The sequence below is a fragment of the Anabrus simplex genome, chromosome 1 (genome assembly GCF_040414725.1).
Source record: "Anabrus simplex isolate iqAnaSimp1 chromosome 1, ASM4041472v1, whole genome shotgun sequence".
Taxonomy (NCBI): Eukaryota; Metazoa; Arthropoda; class Insecta; order Orthoptera; family Tettigoniidae; genus Anabrus; species Anabrus simplex.
In genome coordinates, this window is record NC_090265.1 from 1219319450 (window position 1) to 1219345782 (window position 26333).

At 41.2% G+C, this 26333-nt stretch overlaps 1 protein-coding gene across 5 annotated transcripts in view; it reads left to right on the plus strand.

The window, feature by feature from the left end:
• Positions 1 to 13458: 13458 nt before the first annotated feature.
• Positions 13459 to 26333, plus strand: part of Etfb (Electron transfer flavoprotein beta subunit) — a 105784-nt gene continuing 92909 nt past the window's right edge. The window contains exons 1-2 of one of the 5 annotated variants that reach the window (XM_067151824.2): positions 13459 to 13600; positions 14030 to 14084. In XM_067151824.2, the coding sequence (XP_067007925.2) occupies positions 14034 to 14084 (51 nt within the window). In that variant the 5' untranslated portion in view covers positions 13459 to 13600; positions 14030 to 14033. Of the gene's footprint in view, positions 13601 to 13622; positions 13642 to 13742; positions 13799 to 13836; positions 13921 to 14029; positions 14085 to 26333 lie in introns of those variants that run through there. The other 4 variants (XM_067151816.2, XM_067151800.2, XM_067151791.2 and 1 more) reach the window with 4 other exon arrangements.

Genomic DNA, 26333 nt, shown 5'->3' on the forward strand with positions numbered 1-26333 from the left:
CACCCTTCTATCAGTAGATTTACTAGCACGTAAGAGAACTCCGGCGGGACATATGTCCGCCACTTCAACGTCTCCGAAAACCGTACCAAGTAGTTGGTAGGACGAAAAACTAATAACACTATTTATTATTACATTGTATCCTACAGAGCACATTTCCCCAGCATTTTTAAAAAGAAGTAATGTGAACAAATACTTATTTTTCGTAAATTATTATTAGTTTTACGTCCTACTAACTACTTTTTCTGATAAGCCGAGTTGCCTGAATGTAGTCCCGCAGGAGTTCTTTTGCGTGCCAGTAAATCTACTGACACGAGGCTGAGGGATTTGAGCACCGTCAGATACCATCGTATTGAGCTAGGCTCGAACCTGCCAAGTTGCTTTGTGTCCGGCTCCTTGGCTGAATGATCAGCTTGCTGGCCTTTGGTTCAGAGGGTCCCGGATTCGACCGAGTTGAGGATTTTTACCGGGTAGTTGACAGTTAATTCCTCTGGATCGGCGACTGGAAAACCTTCTTCATCTACACACAACAGAACATACTACAAACCACCACAGAAACACGTAATAGTAAATACATCACTCCACCTAGGGTTGGCGTCGTCGTCCGGAAGGGTATCCGGTCGTAGAATTAGGCTAAATCCATACAAATGCCAAATCCAGGTAACTGGCAAAAAACCAGGTTTTATTATTATTATTAAAGTTATAGCAGCCTCCGTGGCTCAGACGGCAGCGCGTCGGCCTCTCACCGCTGGATACCGTGGTTCAAATCCCGGTCACACCATGTGAGATTTGTACTGGACAAAGCGGAGGCGGGACAGGTTTTTCTCCGGGTACTCCGGTTTTCCCTGTCATCTTTCATTCCAGCAACACTCTCCATTCTCATTTCATAGCATCCATCAGCCATTAGTAAATCACTTTGGGAGTGGCGACCCCATCGCACTAACAGCCTACATCTGGTTCATTCATTACATTCCTGACCCGGTCAATGACTGGAAAACAGGTTGTACGTTTTCATATTCATTAAAGTTATATGAATTATTTCTCGATGTTGTTATATTACTTTGTTCAAGGTTTTCTGTTCTATATTTTCATTCCCTGTATGTAGGTCTAAATTTGTTTAATGGCAATGTACTATTGTGATATGTTTTGTAATTAGGGCTACCGTACTGGAAATGCACTAATTGTCTTTCTTTATACAATATGTAAGACGGAGCTCGATAGCTGCAGTCGCTTAAGTGCGGCCAGTATCCAGTATTCGGGTGATAGTGGGTTAGAACTCCACTATCGGCAGCCCTGAAGATGGTTTCCTGTGGTTTCCCATTTTCACACCAGGCAAATGCTGCGGCTGTACCTTAATTACGGCCACGGCCGATTCCTTCCTATTCGTAGCCCTTTCCTGCCCCATCGTCGCCATAAGACTTATCTGTGTCGATGCGTCGTAAAGCCAATAGCAAAAAAAAAAAAATGTAAGTATGTAGTCTGTACCTTGTATTTTTAATGTCCTTTTAAACAGGCATTATGCATCTTTGAGTGCTTCTCTAATAAAGAAAACTGTGAAACTGCATTTATTCCCGCAGTTTCTGTACTTGCTTCATCACACGCCCACTCGATTTGATCGCTTACAATATGGTGGACGTGGCTTTCAAGTAGATTCAAATATGCCGGTCCAATAGCCACTCTATAGTCCTCTTTCTAGCTCGTTGATATGGAGCGTCTAAAGCAGTTCCGAGACGGGTATCTGAATCTCCGCCAACTACTGAAAAGTAAAATTCCCTTTTGGAGGGTTAATTTAGAAGGCAGTAGTTGGCATTACACATGCAGTTGAGCGCGGTACAGGAAATTCAAAACATAACACCGTTATCCTTGGGAACTTACAGAGCCCAACCAAATATCAAGAAGAAGAAGAAGAAGAAAATCCTTGGGAACTTGGTTGTACGGCAAGTATTAGTGCTCACAGTGCTTGTTAGACGAAAAATTGTTGAGATTCTTTCGTGCTGAACGAGATTTTTGATCCAGTATGCCACATCATAAACGATGTGTTGCTCCAGGATGTCAGGAATACGCTGACAGGTTAAAAACTATAGCGCTTTTTAGATTTCCGAAGGACTCTGCTAGGTAAGCGAGTTTTATTTAAGAAGAATTTTGAAGTCGATTACAATATTCAGAGGTCAAATTATTTCGTACCGGTATTTAATTTTTTTTAGAGACTTGTACCACATAACTTGAAAGTGGGGTGAATAGGGACAATGGGAAGAAAGTATAAGAGAGACCCTCATTCAAAAACTCATTTACCTGTGGATGCTGAAATAGTGAAAAAGGCAGTTTTGAAAGTGAAAAGTGGTGTTTCAATACGTTCAGCAGCGGAGAAATTCAACATTTCAAAATCTGCTTTACAAAGATATGTTGCTAACACAGATGGAACCGTAGTGTCTATGAAGAAGAAAGGTGGGCAGACAAGTTTATCACATGATTTTGAAGAGGAATTGGTAGAGTGTATTCTGACATGTTGTGAGTGGGGTTACCCACTGAGTACTTTTGATCTCCGATGTTTTGTTAAGTATTATTTAGACAGAGAAGGATCAAACGTTGCTAAGTTCAGAGACAATATGCCAGGAATTGATTGGGCCTTCTCATTCCTGTCTCGACATAGCGCTCGCCTTTCCCAAAGAATGTGTCAGAATGTGAAACGTAGTAGAGCAAAGGTGTCGTCAGCAGACATCAAGAAGTATTTTGACGAACTGGAAAAGACTCTTGAAGGTGTCCCTCCTGAGGCGATTATCAATTACGATGAAACCTGTCTTGCTGATGATCCAGGTCGTCGCAAACTGATCTTCAAGAGAGGGTGCAAATATCCTGAACGAGTGATGAATGAAAGTAAGTCTAACACATCCGTGATGTTCGCAGCAACTGCCGACAGTACACTTTTACCACCTTATGTCATCTATAAGGCTCAGCATCTGTATGATTTATGGACAGAAGGAGGGCCACGCGGAGTTCGATACAACCGAAGCAAATCAGGCTGGATAGATGGATGCTGCTTTCTTGATTGGTTCGAGAAGATAATTATTCCATACTGTAAGTGTTTGGTTGGGAAGAAGGTGGTTATTGGAGATAACCTAAGGTCTCATTTGTCCCCTGCTGTTATAAAACTGTGCAAAGAGAATGACATTTCTTTAGTTTTTCTGCCTGCAAATTCAACGCATATGACCCAGCCTCTAGATTTGGCACTCTTCAGACCACTAAAAGTTGCCTGGCGCCAAGTGATGGAATCATGGAAATTGAAGGTAGGAGGTAACAAACCTTTTGACAAGAAGATGTTTCCAAGGTTGCTGAAGCAGACTCTCGACAATATGCAGAATAATATGGAAATGAACATCAGGTCTGGGTTCAACAAATCTGGAATATATCCATTAAACAGGAAGAGAGTTTTGGAGAGACTTCCAGGCTGCGAAGAGGGAGAAGATAATTCTAGCAACCTGGATGTTAAGGACAGTCTGACAATTTTTCTCAAAGAAATGCGTTACGGTGGTGATGAAGGAACTAGTAATTTGGCTGGCGGGAAGAAGAGGCTGAAAGTGCTGCCTGGAAAAAGTGTTTCGGTAGAAGATTTGACTTCGGATGAAGAAAGCAACTCATCAGTGCCTTACGAAGAGCAAGGAAGTGACGCAAACATTTCAGAACAAGGAATAAAAGAAGGAAGCTGGGTTAAAGTGAAGTTTTTATATGATCGAGGTGTGGAAAAGGTCTTTGTAGGAAAGGTACTGAAAGTAATCAACCCGGGACGAAATTACCTAGGAACATTTCTCAGACAGTCTACGAAAGTGTCTACTATTTATCTGTTCCCAAATGTAGCTGATGAGTTTGAGTTCGAGCAGACACAGGTGATGACTATTCTGAAGCCACCGGTTGTAAGAAGGGGAAGATATACTTTCAGTGAATTGTGAAGATTTCTTGTTTGTTTGTTGTACCAAACATGTAAATTCTGCACCCATAATAAATACATTATACATTAAAAGGTGTTTAGAAACATATATTGTGTCCCAGTCAACCTAAACGCCAATTAGAATAGGGACATCAATTTAAAATACCGAGTGTCCCTATTGACCCCATCACTGGGGTGAATAGGGACAGCCCTTTAAAATAATATATCCAGTTCTACCACTACAGGATAATATTCTGTGTGTATAAAATATAAACACGCAACTTCCTTTTTAACAGAAAAATTTACCCCATTAAAATTAACCAATTCCTTCAAAAGTTATTAATCAAAAACCGAAAAAACTGTCCCTATTCACCCCATTTTACGGTAGTGCACAGTTTAGTCGCAGTAAACTTCTATAAACTTGAGAAGTGGTTCAAAGAATATCACTGAATGTAATTATAATTCGAACACACCGTTTCAGCCTCTGAAATTAGCTCACCAACTTAAGTTTTCCTGAACTAAAAAAATGGCGCCAAAACATCAGCTGTCTTACAGGCTGGCCAACCAGACAAAAGTTTGTTTTTGTGTAAACTCTTAGACTTTATGGAAAGGTCAAAGAATAAAGAAAACACTAATTTCCCTTAAATGAAAAAAATATCTTTAGTTGACAATGTGGAGAATAAATTATAATTTTTCCTTTTTTTGTCCCTATTCACCCCTTTGTCACTATTCACCCCATTTTACGGTACATTGAATTGTAAATAATTCTGATAAGTTGTCTGAAGACAATATGTACTATCTTGAAGTCTACTTTCCTTACGTGCCGCACATGGGTCCAAAATTGTGGAAATAGGGAATTATTGCAGCGCCCTGTGAAGAAGCTTTATGACATGAGATATCTCTGTGGAAAGCAGAGGACAATATTGTCATCTTCAACTTTCTTCTGAATGTAGGGAGAAATCATTCAATGAAGAGGTTTCATCGACCCCAGGGCCCTCCGATATGCAGAAAACTCTGCGGGGATTATATGATTCAGTAGTGTAATTACATCTGGATTCTTTATTTTTGTATTGAATTCGTTTGATGTGATGTTATCTTTATTTTATATAAGACCTATCTGCCTAACATCTTACTGGATTTGCTGTCCTCGATGCCAGTTTCACACAGGGAGAGGATTCCCAGCTATCTTCCACTGAGGGTAAGTTTCAGTGTACATCAGGAGGAGCAGGAACTATGGCCATTAGATTGTTATCCGTACTGTTATTTCCTGCATTAACTTCAAGGGACAACATTTTATTAAGGGTGACAGAATGTAATGTAGCCTTGTCTAAAAATGTTGAGATGACTAGTGGGTTATTGATGCTTATGTTACTGCTCTGGATGTTTTGTTTTAACAGGATTAGTTTTCTCATTCCTGAGTGTATTTTTTGATTCAAATGAACTGTTGGAGAGGCAGCAATAGGCTTTTCTCTGAAGTAAATCCACTCAGTTCCTTGCATTAATGTCAAACATTGAATTCAGCATCCAGTGGTCCATTGGGGTATTTAAGAGTAACTTTTTGTATCAGAAGAGGAAAATTGAATCCTAGGTTTCAAATACTTAATGGGCAATTGTATAACTTATATAGCCCTTCCTGCAGGGCAAAAATATAATATCCCTGCTGGGCTCAGTGGCTCAGACAGTAGAGTGCTGGCCTTATGAGCCCAACTTGACAGGTTCGATCCTGGCTCAGTCTGCTGGTTTTTCAAGGTGTTAAAATATGTCAGCCTTGTGTCACTGGCATGTAAATAAACTCCTGTGGGACACAAATCTGACACCTCAATGTCTCCAAAAACCAAAAAGTACTTAGTGGGATGTAAAAACAATAACATTATTATAATATCCCTCTATCTCTTCAAATCTGTGGTGACTGGTTTCGCAAGTTTTTCATACATGAATTAGGCTATTTGAAAAGTAATTAATCAGCATTATGAATGGTTTCCTTTCATTTGCATCAGTTTACGGACCTGTCTCTGAAGAGGTTCTCAATTTAAAGGATAGGGCACAGGTCTAAGTATTAAAAGTCAAGTAGACAGTCTTGTTATTTGTAAGAGAATGTCTTTATGACTCAGATGTTTCATTATTTCATATAATGCCTCTTGAGCTCTTCTGAATAGAACACCCACTGACCCGTCATGATCTTGATGCTATTTGAAGAATTATGGAACTGCTCTCGGTAACTGGTGCAGTAACCACCTTGACATCACACGCTGTATCCTTTGGCACACAGTGTTGTCAGGGCTGCCGATGGTAAAAATAAGTGTGGCCTATGTTTTATAGCATTATAATGTATTTGAAATATGTAGTGCTGATTTTATGTGGAATACCTTGTAGAGGAGGGATGTGTTTACTGCAACAGCCAGGGACCCACCTGCCAACCCCCTTAAGTACATTTACTTTTATACCTAATGTAATTTACAATGCATCATTCTCCATAGCTCAAGCACACAGTACCATTTTCGTTGGCTGAGATACAACAGGATATGGCATCGTTCCATTCAGTCAAGTCAAATACATTCCATTACCAACCCACGTAGTAACCTAACCAATCCAGACCAGTAGAGTTGTCGCCAGTCAGACCTAACCAATCGAGACCAATGGCTTTGTCACTAGCCGGCATGATAAATTAATTCACCTTTTCACCGCTGTTCAGCATTGAATGCGCTGCTGTACGATCGGTTCTCAAGTTCAAAATTTAGCACTGCGCTGAAATAAAGGCCACATTAACTGAACATAAGTCCTGCCAACAAGTGATGATACTCCCTGTGTGACCCATTAGTTGCTCCAGACTGTAGTGCTTTAATGGAACTTGCCACTCTCCGTAATTTTGTCATTAATTAATCCAACCCTCCCTATCAGTAATTTTGATACTGACAATGAGTAGGGTACACTGCTGCATGACCTAAACCAACATTGTCATTAAGTGATTTCCGATGAACCAGAATCTTTCCTGTCATTACCAGTAACCATGGGAGAGGGCATTAGGGGGCCTACGGCCACCTAGGAGACATTGTGACTTAACAGTAATATTTGACTACACCATGTTTAGTGCTGTTTTGCACTTGGTTATGCTGCCAACCATGCTGAACCATTGTCAGTTAACACCCTGGGTGGAAATCGGTACAGTGGGAAGATAACGTGACATCACTGTCGCTATGACAATACCCTACTCTTAACTTCATAATACGCAAATTATCTGGGCTAATTCATGAATTTCATGTTGTTGTTTAGTCCTCAGCCCGAAGGCTGGTTGGATCCTCAACAGCTCCGCCATCAGCTGTCATAGATGGCCTAGGCATCACTGAAGAGGCGTACTAGGGAAATGAGGAGTGAGGTAGTTTCCCGTTGCTTTCCTCGCTGAGCCAGAAGTTGCTATTACATATCGGTCTGCCAAGCTCACTGAAATGCATGCACAAACCGACCCTATGAGCAATATTTTCACACCATTCATAGCAGGGACTGGCTGCAGAAGGAATGGCATTACTAGCATCACTCATACGTCAGTCACTTTCATTTTGTCAAAGCCAACGATAAAGCTGAGACAGATCACTGAAAGTAACAAGATTGCTCTAGCCCATACCAGAAGACATAGTGCACTGTAAACACTAGGTCCCGCCAGCAAAGGCAAGAATTTCATGTTAGAAATAGAAAAATCCTATTAAGTTGTGAAGCTTTATATATATCCTACAGCTAATTGCTGTCCAATACTGGCTATGGGGAAAAGGAAGCGAAGCTGCGTTGGACATCGATCTTTAAATGCGCACGAAAAGTTCCAACCGAACGAATGTTACCACTTGGCGATTCCCTTCGACCCCTAATGCCAATACTTACCTGTTTATTGACAAAGAAAGTACCAGATCATATGATTACCTTTTCCTGATTAGTTTTACTTAAAATTTTCACAATGTTTATTCGCCTTGGTTATGCATTTTTCTTCAATGATCCATTACAAGCCACGAATATTTGCATATTTAGATTACCCCAAGCACATAAGGACTGAGGGTGTTACGCCTCCTTCCTTACGCAAGGAAGGATTTGCGGCCCTGGCTTACATCACATATTCGCAGGTGTACCACGTGCTGTCTATATGGCATCAGTCATTTTTCTTGTCCACAATGAAATGTTAAATAATTTATTTGCGCATGCGCAGTAGCAAAAATTTGGACTTAGTTTATGGATTTTAATTCACTGTCTCTAACCCCCTATGATGTCATCACCCCTCAGTCACTAAGTAAACATGCTTGCCATTTGCTCTCCTAGTCATATATATATATGTCAGGTATAGTACAAAAACCCAGTGTTTACGCCCATCTACTCCCTCCATGTACCTTAATGAATATGTCTTAATAGAATTTGACAGTGCCTACATGTGAACTGGCGATGTTCGGTTTGTGTACCGTAACCAAGATTTAAGGACAGTTGTCATGAAGGAAGGAGGCCAACGATGAGAGAAATACTGTAACTCATACTTACATTCATCTTCATTATAATAGACTTAGGCATCCGGGAGATAGTGGGTTCAAATCCCACTGTCGGCAGCCTAGAAGATGATTTTCCGTGGTTTCCCATTTTCACATCAGGCAAATTCTGGGGCTGTACCTTAATTAAAGCCGCTTCCTTCCAACCCCTAGGCCTTTCGTATCCGATCATCGCCATAAGACCTATCTGTGTCGGGTGTGATGTAAAGCCACTAGCAAAAAAAAGAAGACTGTTATGCCTTTCAGTGCTCATTCTGCAAGCCTCAGTTAATTTAAAACATCTCCACATTTGTGGCCTCGTTTACTTCCACGCATCTTACAAATCATTACAAATTCACTGTACCGCGCGAGTTGGCCGTGGGGTTAGAGACGCACAGCTGTGAGCTTGCATCTGGGAGACAGTGGGTTTGAATCCCACTGTTGGCAGCCCTAAAGATGGTTTTCTGTGGTTTCCCACTTTCACACCGGGAAAATGCTAGGGCTGTCCCTTAATTAAGACCATGGCTGCTTCCTTCCAAATCCTAGGCCTTTCCTATTCCATCGTCACAATAAGATCTGTGTCGGCGTGGCGTAAAGCCACTAGCAAAAAAAAGCTGACTCGTCTTGATTGTCCTCTACTTCTCTTACTCTCCATGACTGAAACCATTATTATCCTGTGTAACCTCTCCTCCATTCGCCTCACATGACCCCACCAACGAAGCCAGTTTATCTAACTTACTCTCAGCCATTGATTGCACCTTCCCTTCCAAAATGCCTGTGAAAATCTTACTGGGTATAATGATCCTAAACCTTCTTACTCTCTATTGCTTGGAAATTTCCTTAATTATATCCATGTTCTGTATAATTTTTTTGACGGGGAGATTCTGTGCTCTTATTTGTCTCCAGACCAGAGGTCACTTTCTGTATAATATTGCTATCCTAGGTGTACAGATGCTTAGGTCACTACAGGTCAGATAGTGGTGTATCAACAAATTCTAAACAGAATAACCAAAGGATCATCCATGCACTAACATTTCTAGGCTCACTTCTTGACTACGAAATGAATGTATGCTTTTTTTTTAACACTTGTCTTTTGGGTTGGTACACTGAACATTAATTCTTATTCCTTGGTTTCTATTACAGATGATCAAGTCAAGAGGCGGATGAAGCGGAGAAAGGACTGGCCAGTGCTGCAGAATTAAAATGAATAAAGATTATGTAATGGTTCCACCTTTTCAATACATGTAAGCTTAGTGATGTAAGGTTACATCACTAGTTGATCATAAACGGTACTGGTTTCGACCCAAATTCTGGGTCATAATCAGCCCATCACTTGAAAACAGAAAAAAACAATAACCAATAATATATAGTTTATTCACCAGACGTAAGTTCGTGTGAAGCAGTAAAACATATGTGACTGTGACACTGTGTTATAAAAGTGTCTATAATCTTGAAGAGAAGAATAAATATCTCCAGGAAGCAATCTGGGAATCGTTCCAGACGTAACTTCGTGTGGAGGTGTATAACCCCTGTGAATGTTAGCACTATTTTGTAAAGGTTTTTAAATCTTGAAAAGGAGAAGAATAAATAGCTTGATTAATCTTGTAATCGTTGCCAGACGTAAGTTCTTGTAGACCAGTGTAACACGTGTGAGTGTAGCACTAGGTATAATTTTACCTTCCGCAGCCCAGAGTTTAAAACATTATAAGGAAGCGAAAATAATGCAATTCTTACTTGGAATTTATTTTATTTTAGAGAATACAAGAAGCTACTTTATTTTAGAGGAGAGATGTGTTCATTGCGATGTCTAGGAACCCACCATTCAGCCCCAAGTTTTTTCGGGGGGGGGGGGGCGAAGCCCGCTCCCCCCGCGTGACCAACGACTCAATCTACATGGCCTCCGACATGCTATTATTTCTAAGAAGAAGAAAGAGATAGCAGGGAGGAGTGGGAAGTGATACAAGGAGTATCTGCCGGTTTCCGAGTCAGACTCGCTGCCACGGCAAAGTTTGTGTTAGTTGGATAGTGTTAAGGTATGGTATTGAAGGGTCAGGGAAAAACCACATAGGCAGAAAGAAGAAAGAGCCTACATGTAAAACCTGACATCTGATAGCACATGCAAGGATGTGGGCTGGAAAAAGACCAGAGGTTGTGTTAGTTAGGAACAGGTAACATGCACAAAACATAAACCAATTCCTCGCCATTCCATCGCCTGGGGATCAGTCCGTCTGGGCACTGCTGGGACTAGCGCGGTCCTTGCCGGCTGCGGAGCCATGCGTCGAGTACAACTAGGGCCTGTCGCACGGCTCCACCTCATTGGGGTACCTCGTACCCAGTCTCCGATCCCGGAGAATGAGGCCAAGCCCGCCGAGGCGGGGGCCTCCTGGAATGGGGTGGGTCATGGCGCCGGGCCTCCCTCCTCTCTGCCCGCGCCATGGCCCTGTAGACTGGGCAACTGCGGTGGGAGGCCGGGTGGCCCCCCGCGCAATTGGCGCACACCGGCGCCTCCTTAAGTGTTGCGCAGGCCGTGTAGTGGTGATCACCACCACAGCGGTTGCACTTCACTTGGAGTCCACAGCTAACTTGGCGGTGGCCCCACCTCAGACAGCGGAAACACTGCAAGAGCTGCTGAGGGGGACGTTTTACTCTCACCTGACTGCCGCTACCCGCTGAGGTCCTCTCCTGATTGGCTCCTCGGTTGACTGCTGTCCTGGGAGCAGTCTTGGGTTGCGGCTGGGCGGCCCTCTCCTGGTGGGCTGGCGTCGCCTTCTGCTTCGTGGTCCGGCGTCGTCTTCTTCTTCTTCTACCCGGGCGTGTCTTCTCGGCAGGGGAAGAGGCCTCGTCCTGGTGACGCTCCTCCCGGCCTGGTGACCCCAGGGTAGCTGATGGCTCCGCTGCGTCGCCGTCTTCTTCCTTCTCCTGGCTGGCGGCGGCGGCGTCGGTCGGTGCTAACGCTTGACTGCGTTCCCTGTCCTGTGGGGCGCACATCGAGGTCTGCAGTTCGATAGACGTGCTGGCAGGCTGGGCCTGGACAGCAGCCTCAGAACGCCAGGGGGCGTCCTCCTCCACTGAAGTCGCACAGTCGCGGCGCCAGAGGGCGTCATGCCCCACCTCCGTGGTGGCGTCGCTGGTCGCCGGCTGGGTGGCCAGGACTAGGTCGGTGTTAACCGCCCTATTCCTTAGCCTCCTCGGCGTCTCCCTGGTCTCCGTCGCGGCCCTGACTGCGCCGGCGTTCATCCCTGGCACTCCGTCCCTCCCTGGTAGACGGATGACCTGGAACAGAGAAGAAAGCTCCCTCTCTGCGTCGCGCATCCGCTCCTGGTCGTGATGCCGGATAATGAGGCCTCCTGGTAGGAAGCTCTCGACGGCCATTGTTGTCGAGATGATCCTGCCTCCTCGGCGAGGGCGCCGCATTCTGTCCAGGACGAGGCCCCGTTCAGAAGTTACAGGGCGCCCCGTCCTGTAGTACACGAGCAGCGCTCCGTGCGCCGGGTCGGTGTAGCCTTCGGAGAAGAAGAAGCCGTTAGGGGGGTCACACCCGTCCCTATAAGGCTCCGTCTCCACCTCGATCTCCGGCTCCTGCGGCAGCTCCGGCTCGGGTGCCGGGGTCTCCGGCACAGGTTCCAGCGTCTGCGGCTCCGTGTTGCTCTCCGGTGTCGCTGTCATGCCGGTGAAGAGATCTCGGAGCAAGTGCCCGATCGCCACCGCCCGTTCTTGGGTTGTCATCGTGTCCGCCTGGTTGTCCATCCTGGTCCTCCTGTAACAAACTCTGAAAGAGAAAGAGCGAGCACTGAGTAGTGCTCAGCTCAGACAAATGCTCTTCCGAAGTCGTACTAATAAGTACAGCTGCCTGGTTAGCACTAGAAGTACTGAGCGCCTGGCAAGGAGAGAGAGCGCAGCGAGAGGCACGTACGTCCTTTCACTTCGGCAGTCACCTCGTCCTTTTCAGCCCCAAGAAGTACATCTACTTTTATAACCTAATACAGAGCAGCACCTGCTATCGGCCATGGCTAAAGTAGCTTCTTGTATTCTCATTGGTCAACGTGAACAGAATGTGATGTCATTGCCATCAGTGCTGATAAATACATTGCGTACCCTCCCCGGCTGAATAAAACCACAAAAAAAAAAAAAAAAACACCATGTAAAATAGCAATGTGGCTTGTAACTGTCCAGACCAATGGTCTTGTCCAGATCCTATCCTAACCGTTCGCACAGCAAGCACCGGTCTTGTCCAGGTCTTATCCTAACCATCCGGCAAGAACCAGCTGTTGTGAGTAAACTTGTGTGTGTGTGTTTGTACTTCTTACGTGTTGTTTGGAATAAATAAAATCAAAATATAAACTGTGTGGATTATGCTGTAATTTACTTCCTTTCCTTCTCCTGTTTTCCATTCCCATACATAAAAGTAGTGGGAAGGGTTCAACGAACGAGAAAAACAATGAGGTTATGTTATGTCGTGATTTAGGTAAGTATGGTGTTTTGGTTTTTTTTTTTTTATGAATTGCACTAACATTTTAAGTAATCAATGTTGCATTTATTGTTTCATAGATGCAAATTTACATTAAAATGCGAACGGTGAAACGACGATACAAGCTAGCGTAATAAAAGGATTGCCAACATACAAATACGGTAATTGCCAAATACCTTTCAAGTAATATACACTACAAAAGCTCGTGATACAACTTTCGTACCGAAATGCAATCATTATCTCTTTCTAGCTCGTTGGGAGTGACGGATCTATTTCTCTTACATGCTCCTTGGCTGTCATGTGCAACTTTACGCCGGCCCACCTATAGCAAATACTTTTATAGCAAATACTTTAATAAAGTATTTGCCTATAGCATGCGACTGCAGTAAATCACACGATGATATAGATAATTACAGCACAGGAAACACTAGTAAAATTCATCGTACTCACTCCTACAAATATAACATTTTTAAATTTTATTTTTACAATTTGCTTTACGTCCCACCGACGCAGATAAGTCTTATGGTAACGATGAGATAGAAAAGGGCTGGGAGTGCTAAGGAAGACGCCGAGGCGTACAGGGAACAAGGAACCTACGGAAAACCATCTTTATAGCTGCCGACAAATACTACATCAATTCATTATGGGGCTATTCGATTGTTCAATACATTAAACTGCCTGATGATACTGCCCTGACATTTTTCAGAATTAAAATAAGTAATTACGTAATGGACTGTATAATAATTGTCACTATTTTGGTAACTACTTAGTATTTTTTGTTTCATGATACTGTTTATTTTATTAATACCGGTATTTTGTATATTTTTTGTAACGGAAATCCAGATATTTAAATTAATTTTTTCCTTAACTACTAATGCCGTATAAATTTACTGCACCGTACGAGACTATGCTGAAGTATGGTGGCAATTAAATGATATAGTAGTAATTTTTGATGGTCTGTCTTTGCGATGCCTTATCTTAGACATATTGATGAAGTTTATCTATTATCTTTGGTTTGGTTATATCAGAGGTTAAAGGTCTCTTCTTAAAACTTTTCGTGGACTTGTAGTACATACCGACCACTATCTTTTTGTAATCTATTGTAATTCTGCAATTGTGCAGTTATAATTTTCTTTACATTTTCAGAATAATGGCTCGTGTACTTGTCGGTGTGAAGAGAGTAATAGATTACGCTGTCAAGGTAAATGTTTAAGATTACAACTTTTGACGATATCATTCCTCTACGTTCTACGAACTTCAGTCATACAATTTTGCAACTGATAATATATATTGGGCGCAATTCCAATATAAACTGGAGCGTAAATAGGTATTTAAACTGTACTGTTGTGACTTTATTTCTTCCGTATCATTGAACTGCACTTTTACCAGTGACCTGACATTGTCACTGTTTATCATCCACCTACAGTACACATGAAAACTGAATTAATGTGGTAAGCAGAGAAACACACGGTTCGGTATTACTTTTTTATTTTTATTTTAATCACTTGGTGCTGTGTAGAGAATGTAGGCTAATGTTTAATACAATTTTTAGGCGATGTATACAGGTTGCATGTTCTGTTTGTTCAATGCAGGCTATAATACTTTGCATTACACTTACCTTTAATTGGATTTCTTTTGGAAACATGCAAGCCAGTTTTAACTTATTCCTTGCCGTTGTTTAGTTATAGGTCAAAGTTATATATTTGTAAATATACAAGCAGTCCACTCGTGCAAAGAAAGCAAAAGCAAACTGACCAGAATCAGATTAGTCATTTGGAGTTGTTCTATTATTATATATGTCATTGTGCTTGTAATGAAAGTTGGCACATTTTGTGTATCTTGGAATTTAATTTCAGATAATGTAGTGCTTGTGACCAACCTCAAAAATTTGAATATATTTTGATATTTTTAACAAAAATATGACTAATCATCCATTATATTTTTACTGAAGACGTAAACTTTAGTTTCAGTATAGTATTTTAAAGAGTAAGATACGCTTATTTTATGATAATTTATTTTAAAAATAATTTTAAATTGCTACTGGAAACTAATGCATTAACGCAGTTGAAATTAATTGATTGAAAGTTTATACACCAATGCGAAGCAGGACCGGCAGTTCTATTCTGTGTTCCACGAACACATGACAATTTTTGAAACCAAAAACCAGATCTTTAAATACCAAGTAGTTTATCTTTAACATTCAATGTATATTTATTTCACTAGTTTAGTCAGGGGAAACACGACAATCAAACCTATAAACGTTCTTGTAACGCCAACATTTCATATGGTTATAAGTGTTTTCATTTTAACGAGTGTGTTATCAAACAAAACAAGTGTTCCCAGTGTTCCGTGTACATGAACGCGCGCCAGTTTAGACTAGATCTATGTCTTTATACATTTTACTTCATTGTGTGTATTTCATCCAGTCTTTTGCAGACAAAAACAGGACTGTCAAATCCAAGAATGCTCTTAGAGAGCCAAGTTTTCCACACCATTATAAGTGTCCTTATTGTGTTTTGTATATATTTTCAATCCAGTACATGTAATTCCAGTGTTCCGTGTTTTATGAACACAAGACTGTTGGAGCCAGAACTGGGCACTTTCTAAGCTCCAAATTCTCCTTGCCAAGTGTATGTTACATTTCTAGGTAATATCTATCAACTCAATGATGTATTTCCAAGCAACCACCTATAGATGCATGGATTTTTCATTGTGATGATTGTTATCAGTTTCCCCTTAATTTAATTTTCACCAGGAACTGATGATGACTCCATGGAGTCGAAACCGGTCTTCTTATAATTGAATAAATTGTTGTAATGTGTTGAATGGTGGAACATCCCTCAAACGCTACATTATTGGTTATTTGACATTGGCGTGTGTTGCCCGAAACATTTATTAGTCAGCAGTTCATAAGTTGTTTGTAGTTAAATCCGGCGAGATTATGTTGACTTACAGTTCAACAGATGGTTGTAGTTGGCCTAATTTATTGTGAGTCAACATGTGAGTTTGCTGAAAAGATAATGGGCCGTCAATGGCTACGTTGATATGATTTTGATGCAAAGAGGGTGTGATGATATACCTTGCTTCAAATAAGACATTTTGTAATTGAGTTGATATCTTGGAAAAGAATGTTGAATAGTAGTTGTTGTTTTCTTCTTCCGAATGACAGAATTTTTTAACGTTGGTTGTGAAACTTATGTTGTTGAAGAATATTGTAGAGGTTTGATGGTTAAATTGGGGCTGTTGAATTGTGTTACGTAACACAATTTGTGGTCCATTCAATCACTCTTTAGTGTCACTCAAACAAGCGAGGTTCTTCTTTTCAAGGCTGTTCAGTGTGGAGGTCTCTTGCCTCGCAACAACAGGGAAAACAAATGAACAATTTTCTTAGCAGATGTATTAGCCACGTGTGGCACAAGTAGCTTATCAATAGGTTTTTTCTTTTAAATTTCTCTGACAAGGCACACAACACTTGCATGAGGCACCCTCATTGTTAGTGCTGCTGTAGTGGTTGTACTGCATCGGGCTCATCAGACTTCCGCAAACATTTATCTTAGAGATAGTGACTGCAGAAGACAGTTAAGTTTCGATCTTTTCTGTAATTGGCCTTCAAGGAGTTCTCTTCCCAGACATCTGAGGAACAATCGACATGGTGGAACTTCATTTCTGTTTCCTAAAAATATGCCTTGGGAATTTATTTCTGCGATGTTCAGCATTGAAAAGAAGATAACCATTGACCACCTTCTGGCATTCCTGGCAACAGTGTAGGCACAACTCATCTTGTTGACAGTATCTACCCTACCTTTATGTTGATTATAATAGGTAATTGTGAGAAGTTCCTTTTTTTTTTTTTTTCTCCAGTTGTCTCATCAATTTCACCATCCATCTGCATTCTTGATATCACAATTACATGCTTTATCTTATTATGAGGAACATAGGAAACGAGCTTTCCTTCTTTTCGATATGCAAACATACTGGAGCAAACTTCTCTCATCTTTATATCTCTTATTTCATGAGGGATTTGCCATTTGTTCTTAAGCATCGTTGGAATTCAAATATTTTGGAAGTCTGATCGCATCTGATGGAAAATGTACGAGAGAAGTAAATACCCAGATTAGAGGTGTACAAACTCCGCATTTAACTTGCCCATGCTTGCCTAGAGAGCAGGCAAGCAAGCTAGCCGCACGTAAACAACAGTACAGGCAGGCTGCTGCACTCCTGCCCAGGTCAAGCTCAGCCCAACTTGGGCAGGCCACAGGTTAGCTTGCTTGCTTGCTTGCTTTCTTCTTCCTGCTGCGTTAATCTATGTTTGCTCCGTTCATTGTGTTGATGTGAGACTCGCGTGAATGCAGACATGCCAGAATTTATATAGGATTCGTCAACACAAATATTATTTTATATGGTTATTTAGTATTATGTTAATCATTACAAAGTTTATTTCGTAATTCAGACGTCTTATGTAACTAATTAACAAATAATATTTATTTCTGTCAAAAATAGTTAGGCCTACTATGTCGGGAAGCGTTTTACTTCGCACTTTGTCCGCGAAATTTTGTACCTTCCTAGCAACTGTGACTCGAGAGGGTATAATATTTTTAATATCCACTGAGCCATACTTTTTGCCCACTTCTATCAGCGTTTGCCCTAAATTTAAAAATCCTTCACCCTCAATAGTTGTAAATGGTCTCAAGTCCTTGGCACACATTTCCACGCACTTGTCAGTCACCAAGTCCTTGTCCTCTTTCAAAATATTTTTGGACTGTGGAGCATTTGGGTCAAATTTGCAGACATGTCGCAACATACTTGAGGTCCCTGAATGGGTGCTGAGTAGCTTTTTGCAAAAATTGCATTGCGAGTAACCTATTGGCTTATTTGATACCTGTTCATAAACACATGAAAATTTTTCCCCATGCTAGACTTGAGCCCTGTTTTGTTGCTAGAATAAATTCACCACTTTTTAATTTTTCTCCGATTTCCTTTATGGTTGACTTGTTCATTTTCCTGCTGGTTGCACCTTGAACTACAACAGAGCTGCACTCAACGGAATACGTAGCTACATTAACATATAACGGCACATTCACGTCGCATCGATAGCAAACTTCACGTTCACTATTGTCAAGTCCGGTAGTCCGAACGAGTCCCAGGCAACCTGTCAGGCTTAGGGAAACCAAGGTTTTGGTTTACTATAACTAGCGCGCTCAGTACACGTGCACTCTTGCTTCGCTGACTCTCAAGCTAAGCTGCTTTGCTTGTTGCAGAGCAGCTTGGGCAGGCAAGCCTGAAGTACAATTTGTACACCTTTAACCCAGATTGCACAAGTGAAGGGATCTTTCTCAAAAAATAAGTCTCTACTAATATTCTTAGCACGAAACACTTCGTGAAAAGTTTTGTATAGTGCGTTGTAAGCTATGAGTCAGAAGTGCTGAAACTCAAGGTCTTTGAGATGTGGTGCTGGCATCAACTCCTAAGAACGATGACTGATAGTCATGACTTGGACTGCGACTTGTTGGCTGAATGGTCAGTGTACTGACCTTCGGTTCAGAGGGTCCCGGGTTTGATTCCCGGCTGGGTCGGGGATTTTAATTGTTTCTGATTAATTCTTCTGGCTCGGACTGGATGTACAGGGTGACTGACGGGAATCTGACGTTTTTGGCATGGCTAGTACTCTCTCGGTAGGAGAAGTGGGGAGCGGAATTGTCAAGCAGGACACTCGCCATGCGTTGCCGTTTCAGTAGCTATGGAGCAGTAGTCAGTTGAACATCGTATGTTTGCGTACGACGCATTTGTGCAGAATGGCGGGTCTGTTATAACAGTGCAGCGACTTTTTCGTGTGCATTTCAACCGTGGGCATCGTGGTGCCGTTCCCAGCCGCAACACGATTCTCAGTTTGGGTAATAATGTACGGACAACAGGATCTATTGTTAAAAGGATGCCACCAGGTCCGACTAAGACAGCAAGAACACCAGAAAACATTGAGCATGTGAGAGCCGCGGTGACGCGTAGCCCTGGGCGCTCAGTACGTAAACATGCACGCGAACTCTGAATGAGCTGTGAATCTGTGCGAACAATCTTAAAGAAAGACATGAAATTTCACCCTTTGGTGCGCAATGACACCGTTCAGCATCATTGGTCCCTATTTTTTCGAGGACGAGAATGGTGCAACTGTTACAGTGAATGCTGAACGTTACTGCCACATGCTGAACACAAACCGTTACTCGCTGTGAGTGTAAAGTTTTTTTGTGAATGACACAGGGATTTTGAGGGCACCAGTACCGTAAGTTCTGCCTATTAACATCCCCATCCAGATGGAAATGCGCCTCGTCACTCATGATAATGACTGCATTCCCATTGTCTTCCAAAACAACCTGCAGTCGAAAAGCAAATCCCTGCCGCTGCGCGTAATCTCTCTCCTCAAGTTTTTGGGAGTAACACATCTTGTAAGGGTGAAATTTCATGTCTTTCTTTAAGATTCACGGCTCATTCAGAGTTTGCGTGCATGTTTATGTGCTGAGCGCCCAGGGCTACGCGTCACATGCTCTATGTTTTCTGGTGTTCTTGCTGTCTTAGTCAGACCTGGTGGCGTCTTTTTAACAATAGTCCTGTTGTCCGTACATTATTAACCCAACTGAGAATCGTGTTGCGGCTGGGAACGGCACCACGACGCCCACGGTTGAAACGCCCACGAAAAAGTCGCTGCACTCTTATAACAGACCCGCCATTCTGCACAAATGCGTCGTACGCAAACATACGATGTTCAACCGACCGCTGCTCCATAGGTACTGAAACGGCAACGCATGGCGAGTGTCCTGCTTGACAATTCCGCTCCCCACTTCTCCTACCGAGAGAGTACTAGCCATGCCAAAAACGTCAGATTCCCATCGGTCACCCTGTATGTGTCCGTCCCAACATTCTCCTCTTCATATTCAGACAACATACCACACTACCAACCACCACAGAAACACGCAATAGTGATTACATCCCTCCATATAGGGTTGCATCAGGAAGGGCATCCGGCCGTAAAACAGGGCAAATCCACATGTGCGACACAGTTCGCACCTGCAACCCCACAGGTATGGGGAAAAAGCAGTAGGAAAAGAAGAAGTCATGACTTGGACTGATAGTCACAAACAAGAACATTGTAAGAAGAGAAAATAAGACACACAGCTTGATTGACACCTTAAACTAAAAGATATAGCTTCTTTGCCACTTGCTTCATCATTCTGACTGGTGCACCACCCTGTTTGAAGGGGAAATGGAAGGTAGAAGGACCAAAGAAAGACCTAGAGTGCAATTTATAAACAACGTTAAAGGCAAGCACACCTATTGCCACTTGAAGCTGTTGACCAAAGAAAGGAAATGCTTAGAAGACATACATGTTACCCACCAACCTTAGGGTTGAGGAGAATAAGAAGAAGCATTGATGTTTTTCTGACAAACTCTTGAGGAGAGTTACATCACTGAACCAATTATCAGCTGTAACGTTACAACTCTTATTATGAATAGGTGCAACCATTCGGTCAACAACATCCAAACTCTCGTTACTTATTTCATTCGGTCCTTCTGGTTGTCTCTCCACGTAAACTTCTAGATGAATAGTGTAAAACATCTTGGGAGTCTGCCAGAATGTAGATCTTTATGCCGTACTTGTCTGGCTTGGATGGAATATCGTCACTGCCGGGACAAAATCTCCTATGTGAAATATTTTAGCTTAGAACTTTGGCTGGTAAGGTTCTGTCATCTAGGGTGCAATATTGTGTGAATATGGTCAAGACATTCTCGCTCTTCATAATGTATGTGCTGTACGTGAGTATATCTCCAAAAATATTATCACATAGGAGGTTTTGTCGTGGCAACGACGATATACTGAATGAAGGGATATCTGCCTCTAAAGGCTTAGAGTTTCTCGTCAAGTGTCATGTTTTCACCAAGATTGTTAGTGTAACACGAATCATTCAAACACGTACCGAATAGGTGCTAGGTGGTGATCTATTTTTTCCCCTGACCAATAAAGTTTCTCGGTTGTCAAATCTTATGGCTTGGAAGAGAGATCTGAATCTCTCAGGACAAAATATTTCAATACCAAATCCATCAGTTTCCCACAAATTTTCAAGATTCAGCCTTCCTGCTTTATATGTTCCAGCTAGGTACAGAAGTCCAATACAGGCCCTTATTTCTATTGCATCTGCGTGTGTTGCATCCCCAGCATCTAATTGTCTTTTACTGAGCAAGTGGCTGTGTGGTTTGGGTCATGTAGCTATCAGCTTGCATTCGGGGGATATTGGGTTCAAAGCCCACTGTTGGCAGCCCTGAACATAGTTTTCCGTGATTTTTCCATTTTCACAACAGACGAATGCTGGGGCTGTACCTTAATTTCACAGTTGTTGCTTTCCCATTCCTGCCATAGTACCTATCTATGTCGGTGTGATGTAAAGCAGATTGTAAAAAATTAAAAAAAGTATTTTGTGCCTTCAGTGTATTGATTTGTGAATGTGACAGTCATGTCCAAAATGCTATAATCAAATAAACATATCCAGGTTTTTAAAACTCCTCTTCTTGTTTTTAGCCATACCCGTAACACCTGGAAAGCCTTGTAAGCAGATTTTATTTTTCCATTTTCCTCTGATTAGAATAGGGAGGTTGTTTTTTTTTTTTTTCCAAGGAAAGGATTCAGTAACCTTATCGCCTTTCTTTTGAGTGCAAACATAAGAGTTCCTGTTCATATTCTTCATTGCTCCTAGAATCTGTATCACACTGTTCTGTGTTGGAGTTATCTGATTTCACTTCAATTTCTTCTGAAGTGTCCATGTCATAATCTTCATCTTTGACATCATAGTGCTGAACTAACCTATCCTCCCGTGACCCTGTGTGACTATCCTCATTGTCATTATCACTCGAATCCTGTAATAAAAGCTGACGGACCTTCTCAGCATCATCCTTATCATTCAAATTGTAATTCTTAGACGTCATTTCTAATCGGTAACAAAGAATAGAAATGCTCATTTCTGAAGGAATTTCAAAGAATGAGCCTGCCTCCGAGAATGGAACAAATATGCTCGCGTTGTGTCTATGAGGTACAGTACCTTTTAACATAACGCAGCCTAATGATGATAAAAATATTATGAGGAAACAGCTACTATAAAATATATGGAACACATTCAGGGATATGAAAACAGTTATAGAATACTTACGAAATTAGTTGCACTGTATGTCATAGATACAATGACACTTGGTGCCACAACCGCTCATGCTTTGGGGGCCAGTGAGAAACTGAATGGTGCTACTGGGAAGTTAGAAAGATGAGGGAGGGAAAGTCTCACAGCTTTCAGCGCATTTTAATTATTAAAGAAATAATAAGCCCGTGTATCTCTGAGATCTAATTTATCTTTATAAAAATATAACTGTACATGCTATCGTGTAGCACAGTATCTCATAAGAAGTTCTATGAAGTCTCATCTATATAAATAAGATTGTGATGACCGTGTGTTTGTACATTGACTATTTTGGTGGAATTTCCATACAGTTATCCGCTTCAGTTGTAATAATGACCATCTGCATATTTTTTAGCTTTGGTATCTGTTTGTCTGAGTTCTTATAACTTGAAAGCTACTGGATATATTTGTACCAAACTTGATATTTAGGATCTACTTGTCCTTGGGTAGGCTTTAGGGCCAATATTATTTCTGAATACCTAAATTTACTGGGGGTTTATCCAAAACTGAAACCATGATTTTGCACCCACAAAATATGCACATCCAAAATGAATGGAAATCATCTAAAACTTTTTTCTCATGTGCATCATTTGGATAGGAGGATTAATAAGGCAGATATCATTAACGGATGGTTTTTCTGCACAAGTCACAACGCACTCTACTCAAAAGCAGGTGCATGTAAAGTGTATTTCTTATAACTTGAAAACTACTGAAGGTATTTCAACCAAACTTTATATTTAGCATCCACCTGTCCAAAGGTAGTTTTTAATGTCCATACTATTTCAATTTCCCAGAATGGACTGGGATTTTATAGAGAACTGAAATAGTGATTTTACTCTCCCACAATATATACAAGACCAACCTAACTGGAAATCGACCATCCTTGATGGAAATCCATTTCTAAAACCTTTTTTCTCATGTGCATTTTTTTGACAGGAGGATTAATAAAGGATATATCATGAACGGACAGTTTTGCAGGTTAAGTCCAGCAGACATAGCCCAAAAGGTGGAGCAGATTCCTTATCTATATAAATAAAATTGTAAAGCCTGTGTGTCTGTACATTGACTATTTTTGCGAAATTTTCATACAGGGATAATAATGACCATCTACATATTTTTTAGCTTTAGTTTCCTGAAAGTCCTCATTTTTACCCCCCTCCCCCGAAGTCAATAGGCAGCACTATCTGCCAGACGAGCTAGAAAATTGAAATTAGGCAAAATTATACCTTTTAGCCTGTAATAGATGGAAAACTTCCAAGATCTTTAAATTTTTCACATTTTCCCCCCGTAGAATATCGAAATATGGAGGCATTTTTAATGACGGTGCAGACCTTCGTTTTGAGGTATTTCGTGGCTAAACGGTAGCCTAAGTCCTATCACAAAACAGATGGCACAATCTCTGTTCAATTTGGAGTGATCTACAACTTCGGTCCTATGACTTTTTGCCGTATCTCTGTCCCTTAAACGTTAGATTTATCTCTATTTCTTGATTGTGGGTAAGTTTTGCAAATTTTACATACATAATTCTATTTTGAACCACTTATAAGAAAAAGAAAATCATCAAATTCTACACAGATATTGGCCCACCCAGTAGCCATTTGTGAACCAAATGCTATGTTTGTAGCTGTCACATAATTATCTGAAAAGTAATGCACTGTGAGACAGTCTTACCCAGATTTCACCATATTCAACGTTCCTAACTCAATCTGACCCATGAATAGATGAGATACAAGAAAATATCATTGGACCAGCCATTTAGTCCACTAAATACGGCATCTTATGGTACAATCCCTTTGTTAGTATGACGTAACGTTTAGCAGCAGTTAATCTGTAATGAAGGTGTGCAGTATTGTAAACATGCATATACTTTCATATGTCGTTCTATATATATTCATCGATGTCGATTTGTAGCGATCGAGAAAGGGTGTGTCTCAATTAAATTGAAATAATAAATAAGTTAGTTCCACGTATTCAATACAAATAAATAAGAAATGTAGTGTTATATTCCTATTTAATTATAAGCAGAAGCGGTACCGGTTTCAACCCCAATCCGGGTCATCATCAGCCGAATAAAACTCGAAAAACAATGCATAGGCAAGAAAGAAATTAAAGGACGAATCCCCACAAAAACAGTTGAAGAGGCAATATAAAACAACGGGGATAGGCACTGTAAAATCCAGAAGAAGTAGAAGATAAGTACATTTTTGCGACTGAAGCAAATACTGGATCATTAAGCTATTGGAGTTCCGTCGGCGTTTGAAAGCACAGTGCCGAACGTTGAATATGTTGCGCTGATCTTCGGGAGCTGGCAATTTACTTCAATTGAGCGACTCGTCTTTGGCTTCTGCACGATTTTGGATCTTCATATTTGTTGGGTTGTGTTGTGACTTTGCGCCTGATAGTGTATGCAAGCTGGCTCACTTAACTGTTCTCTGCTTCTCGTAAACATTTTGAGACAGTGTCGAACTTTGCGTGTGCTATGCTGCTATTCAGAAGATTGAGCCTTGCTTCTTTTAAGTGACTTACCTTCTACTTCTTCTGGATTTTATATTGCCTCTTCAATTGTTTTCGTGCGGACTCGTTCTTTAATTTCTTTCTTACCTAAGCATTGTTTTTTTGCGTTTTATTTGGCTGATGATGACCCGAATTGGGGTCGAAACCGGTACCGCGTACGCTTATAATTAAATAGGAATGTAACACTACATTTCTTATTTATTTGTATTGAATAGGTTGAACTACCTTATTTATTATATTATTTCAATTTAATTGTGATACAGTTCAATACGGAACATCATGAAATTTTTATCTTTAAAAGGGTGTGTCTGCTGTTGTAATCGGTACTCCCCGCATCGAGTTTGAGTGGCAGTAGGAATGGGGTCCTTCTCAAACTCCTGTGTAACCAGCATTAGTAAGGAGGGCCTACCATTGTAATGAATAATTCCCTTCTCGATTTAACTTTCAGAAGGCAAGGGAGTATGCATTTTTGTTCAAAACTCCTCTGTGTTTGGCTGTAGGCAAGGGTGCCCGCCATTATAAACAAATTTACTCATCTAAAATGTGACTGGCATTAGGCATAGTGGCCTACTATTTTAATGGAAACTCACCAACTCAGTGTGCCTGGCAGTAAGCTGGCTGGCAGAAGAAAAAAGGGCCTGTCATTATGACAATTTTGACTGGCAGTAGGGAAGTTGCCTGCTATTATAATAAAAGCTCCTCAACTGTAATCTGTCTGGAAGTAGGAAAGGAGACCTGCCATTGTAACAAAAACTCCCCAAATAGATTGTGTCCGCACAGTAGGAAATGGGGCCTGCCGTTATAATGTAAACTTCCCAACTCGATTGTGAATGGCAGGAGGCAAGCGAGCCTACCGTCGTCATCACAACTTCACAACTCACACTTTACAATGGAAACAATGTATGGGGACTTGCCCATGCTGTTTCTCGGATAATGCTAAGAGACATGCAATTAAAAAAATAATCTTATTCACTGCATGTACAGTAATTTACTTCGATATCCATATACATTGTAGAATACCGTAGCGAAGCATGGGTACATTTGCTTGTCTAGTACATATGAAGACCGAGCTCGATAGCTGTAGTTGCTTAAGTGCGGCCAGTATCCAGTAATCGGGAGATAGTGGGTTCGAACCCCACTGTCGGCAGCCTTGAAGATGGTTTTCCATGGTTTCCCATTTTCACACCAGGCAAATGCTGGGGCTGTACCTTAATTAAGGCCACGGCCGCTTCCTTCCCATTCCTAGGACTTTCCTACCCCATCGTCGCCATAAGACCTATCTGTGTTGGTGCGATGTAAAGCAAATAGAAAAAAAAGTATGTATGAAGAGATTTGTGCAAGAGCACTCTAACCTACAAAATAGGGGCAAAAGATCTTTATAGGTCGACGCCCGAACAAATTTCATTTTTTAAAAACCTACAAAATAGGAGGACTATAAATTATATTGTTCATCATAAAACTGTATTATTGTATGTATATATTGTATGAAACTAAAAAATGATAGCCTTATCTGTAATATTTTATTTATAGCACTTTTAAATCTTATTATTAAATACGTTTGTGATGTGTGTACATAAACCAGTGGGAAATAAAGAGAGTTTGTGATATCTGAAGCCATCTCTTTTCAGTTTTGACTCAGTTAATTTGTAACTGTTAGGTTCTTCAGTCTGCTGAAACTAATTTTATAAACTACATTTTAAATTTCCAAACCACACGCGGGCAACTGG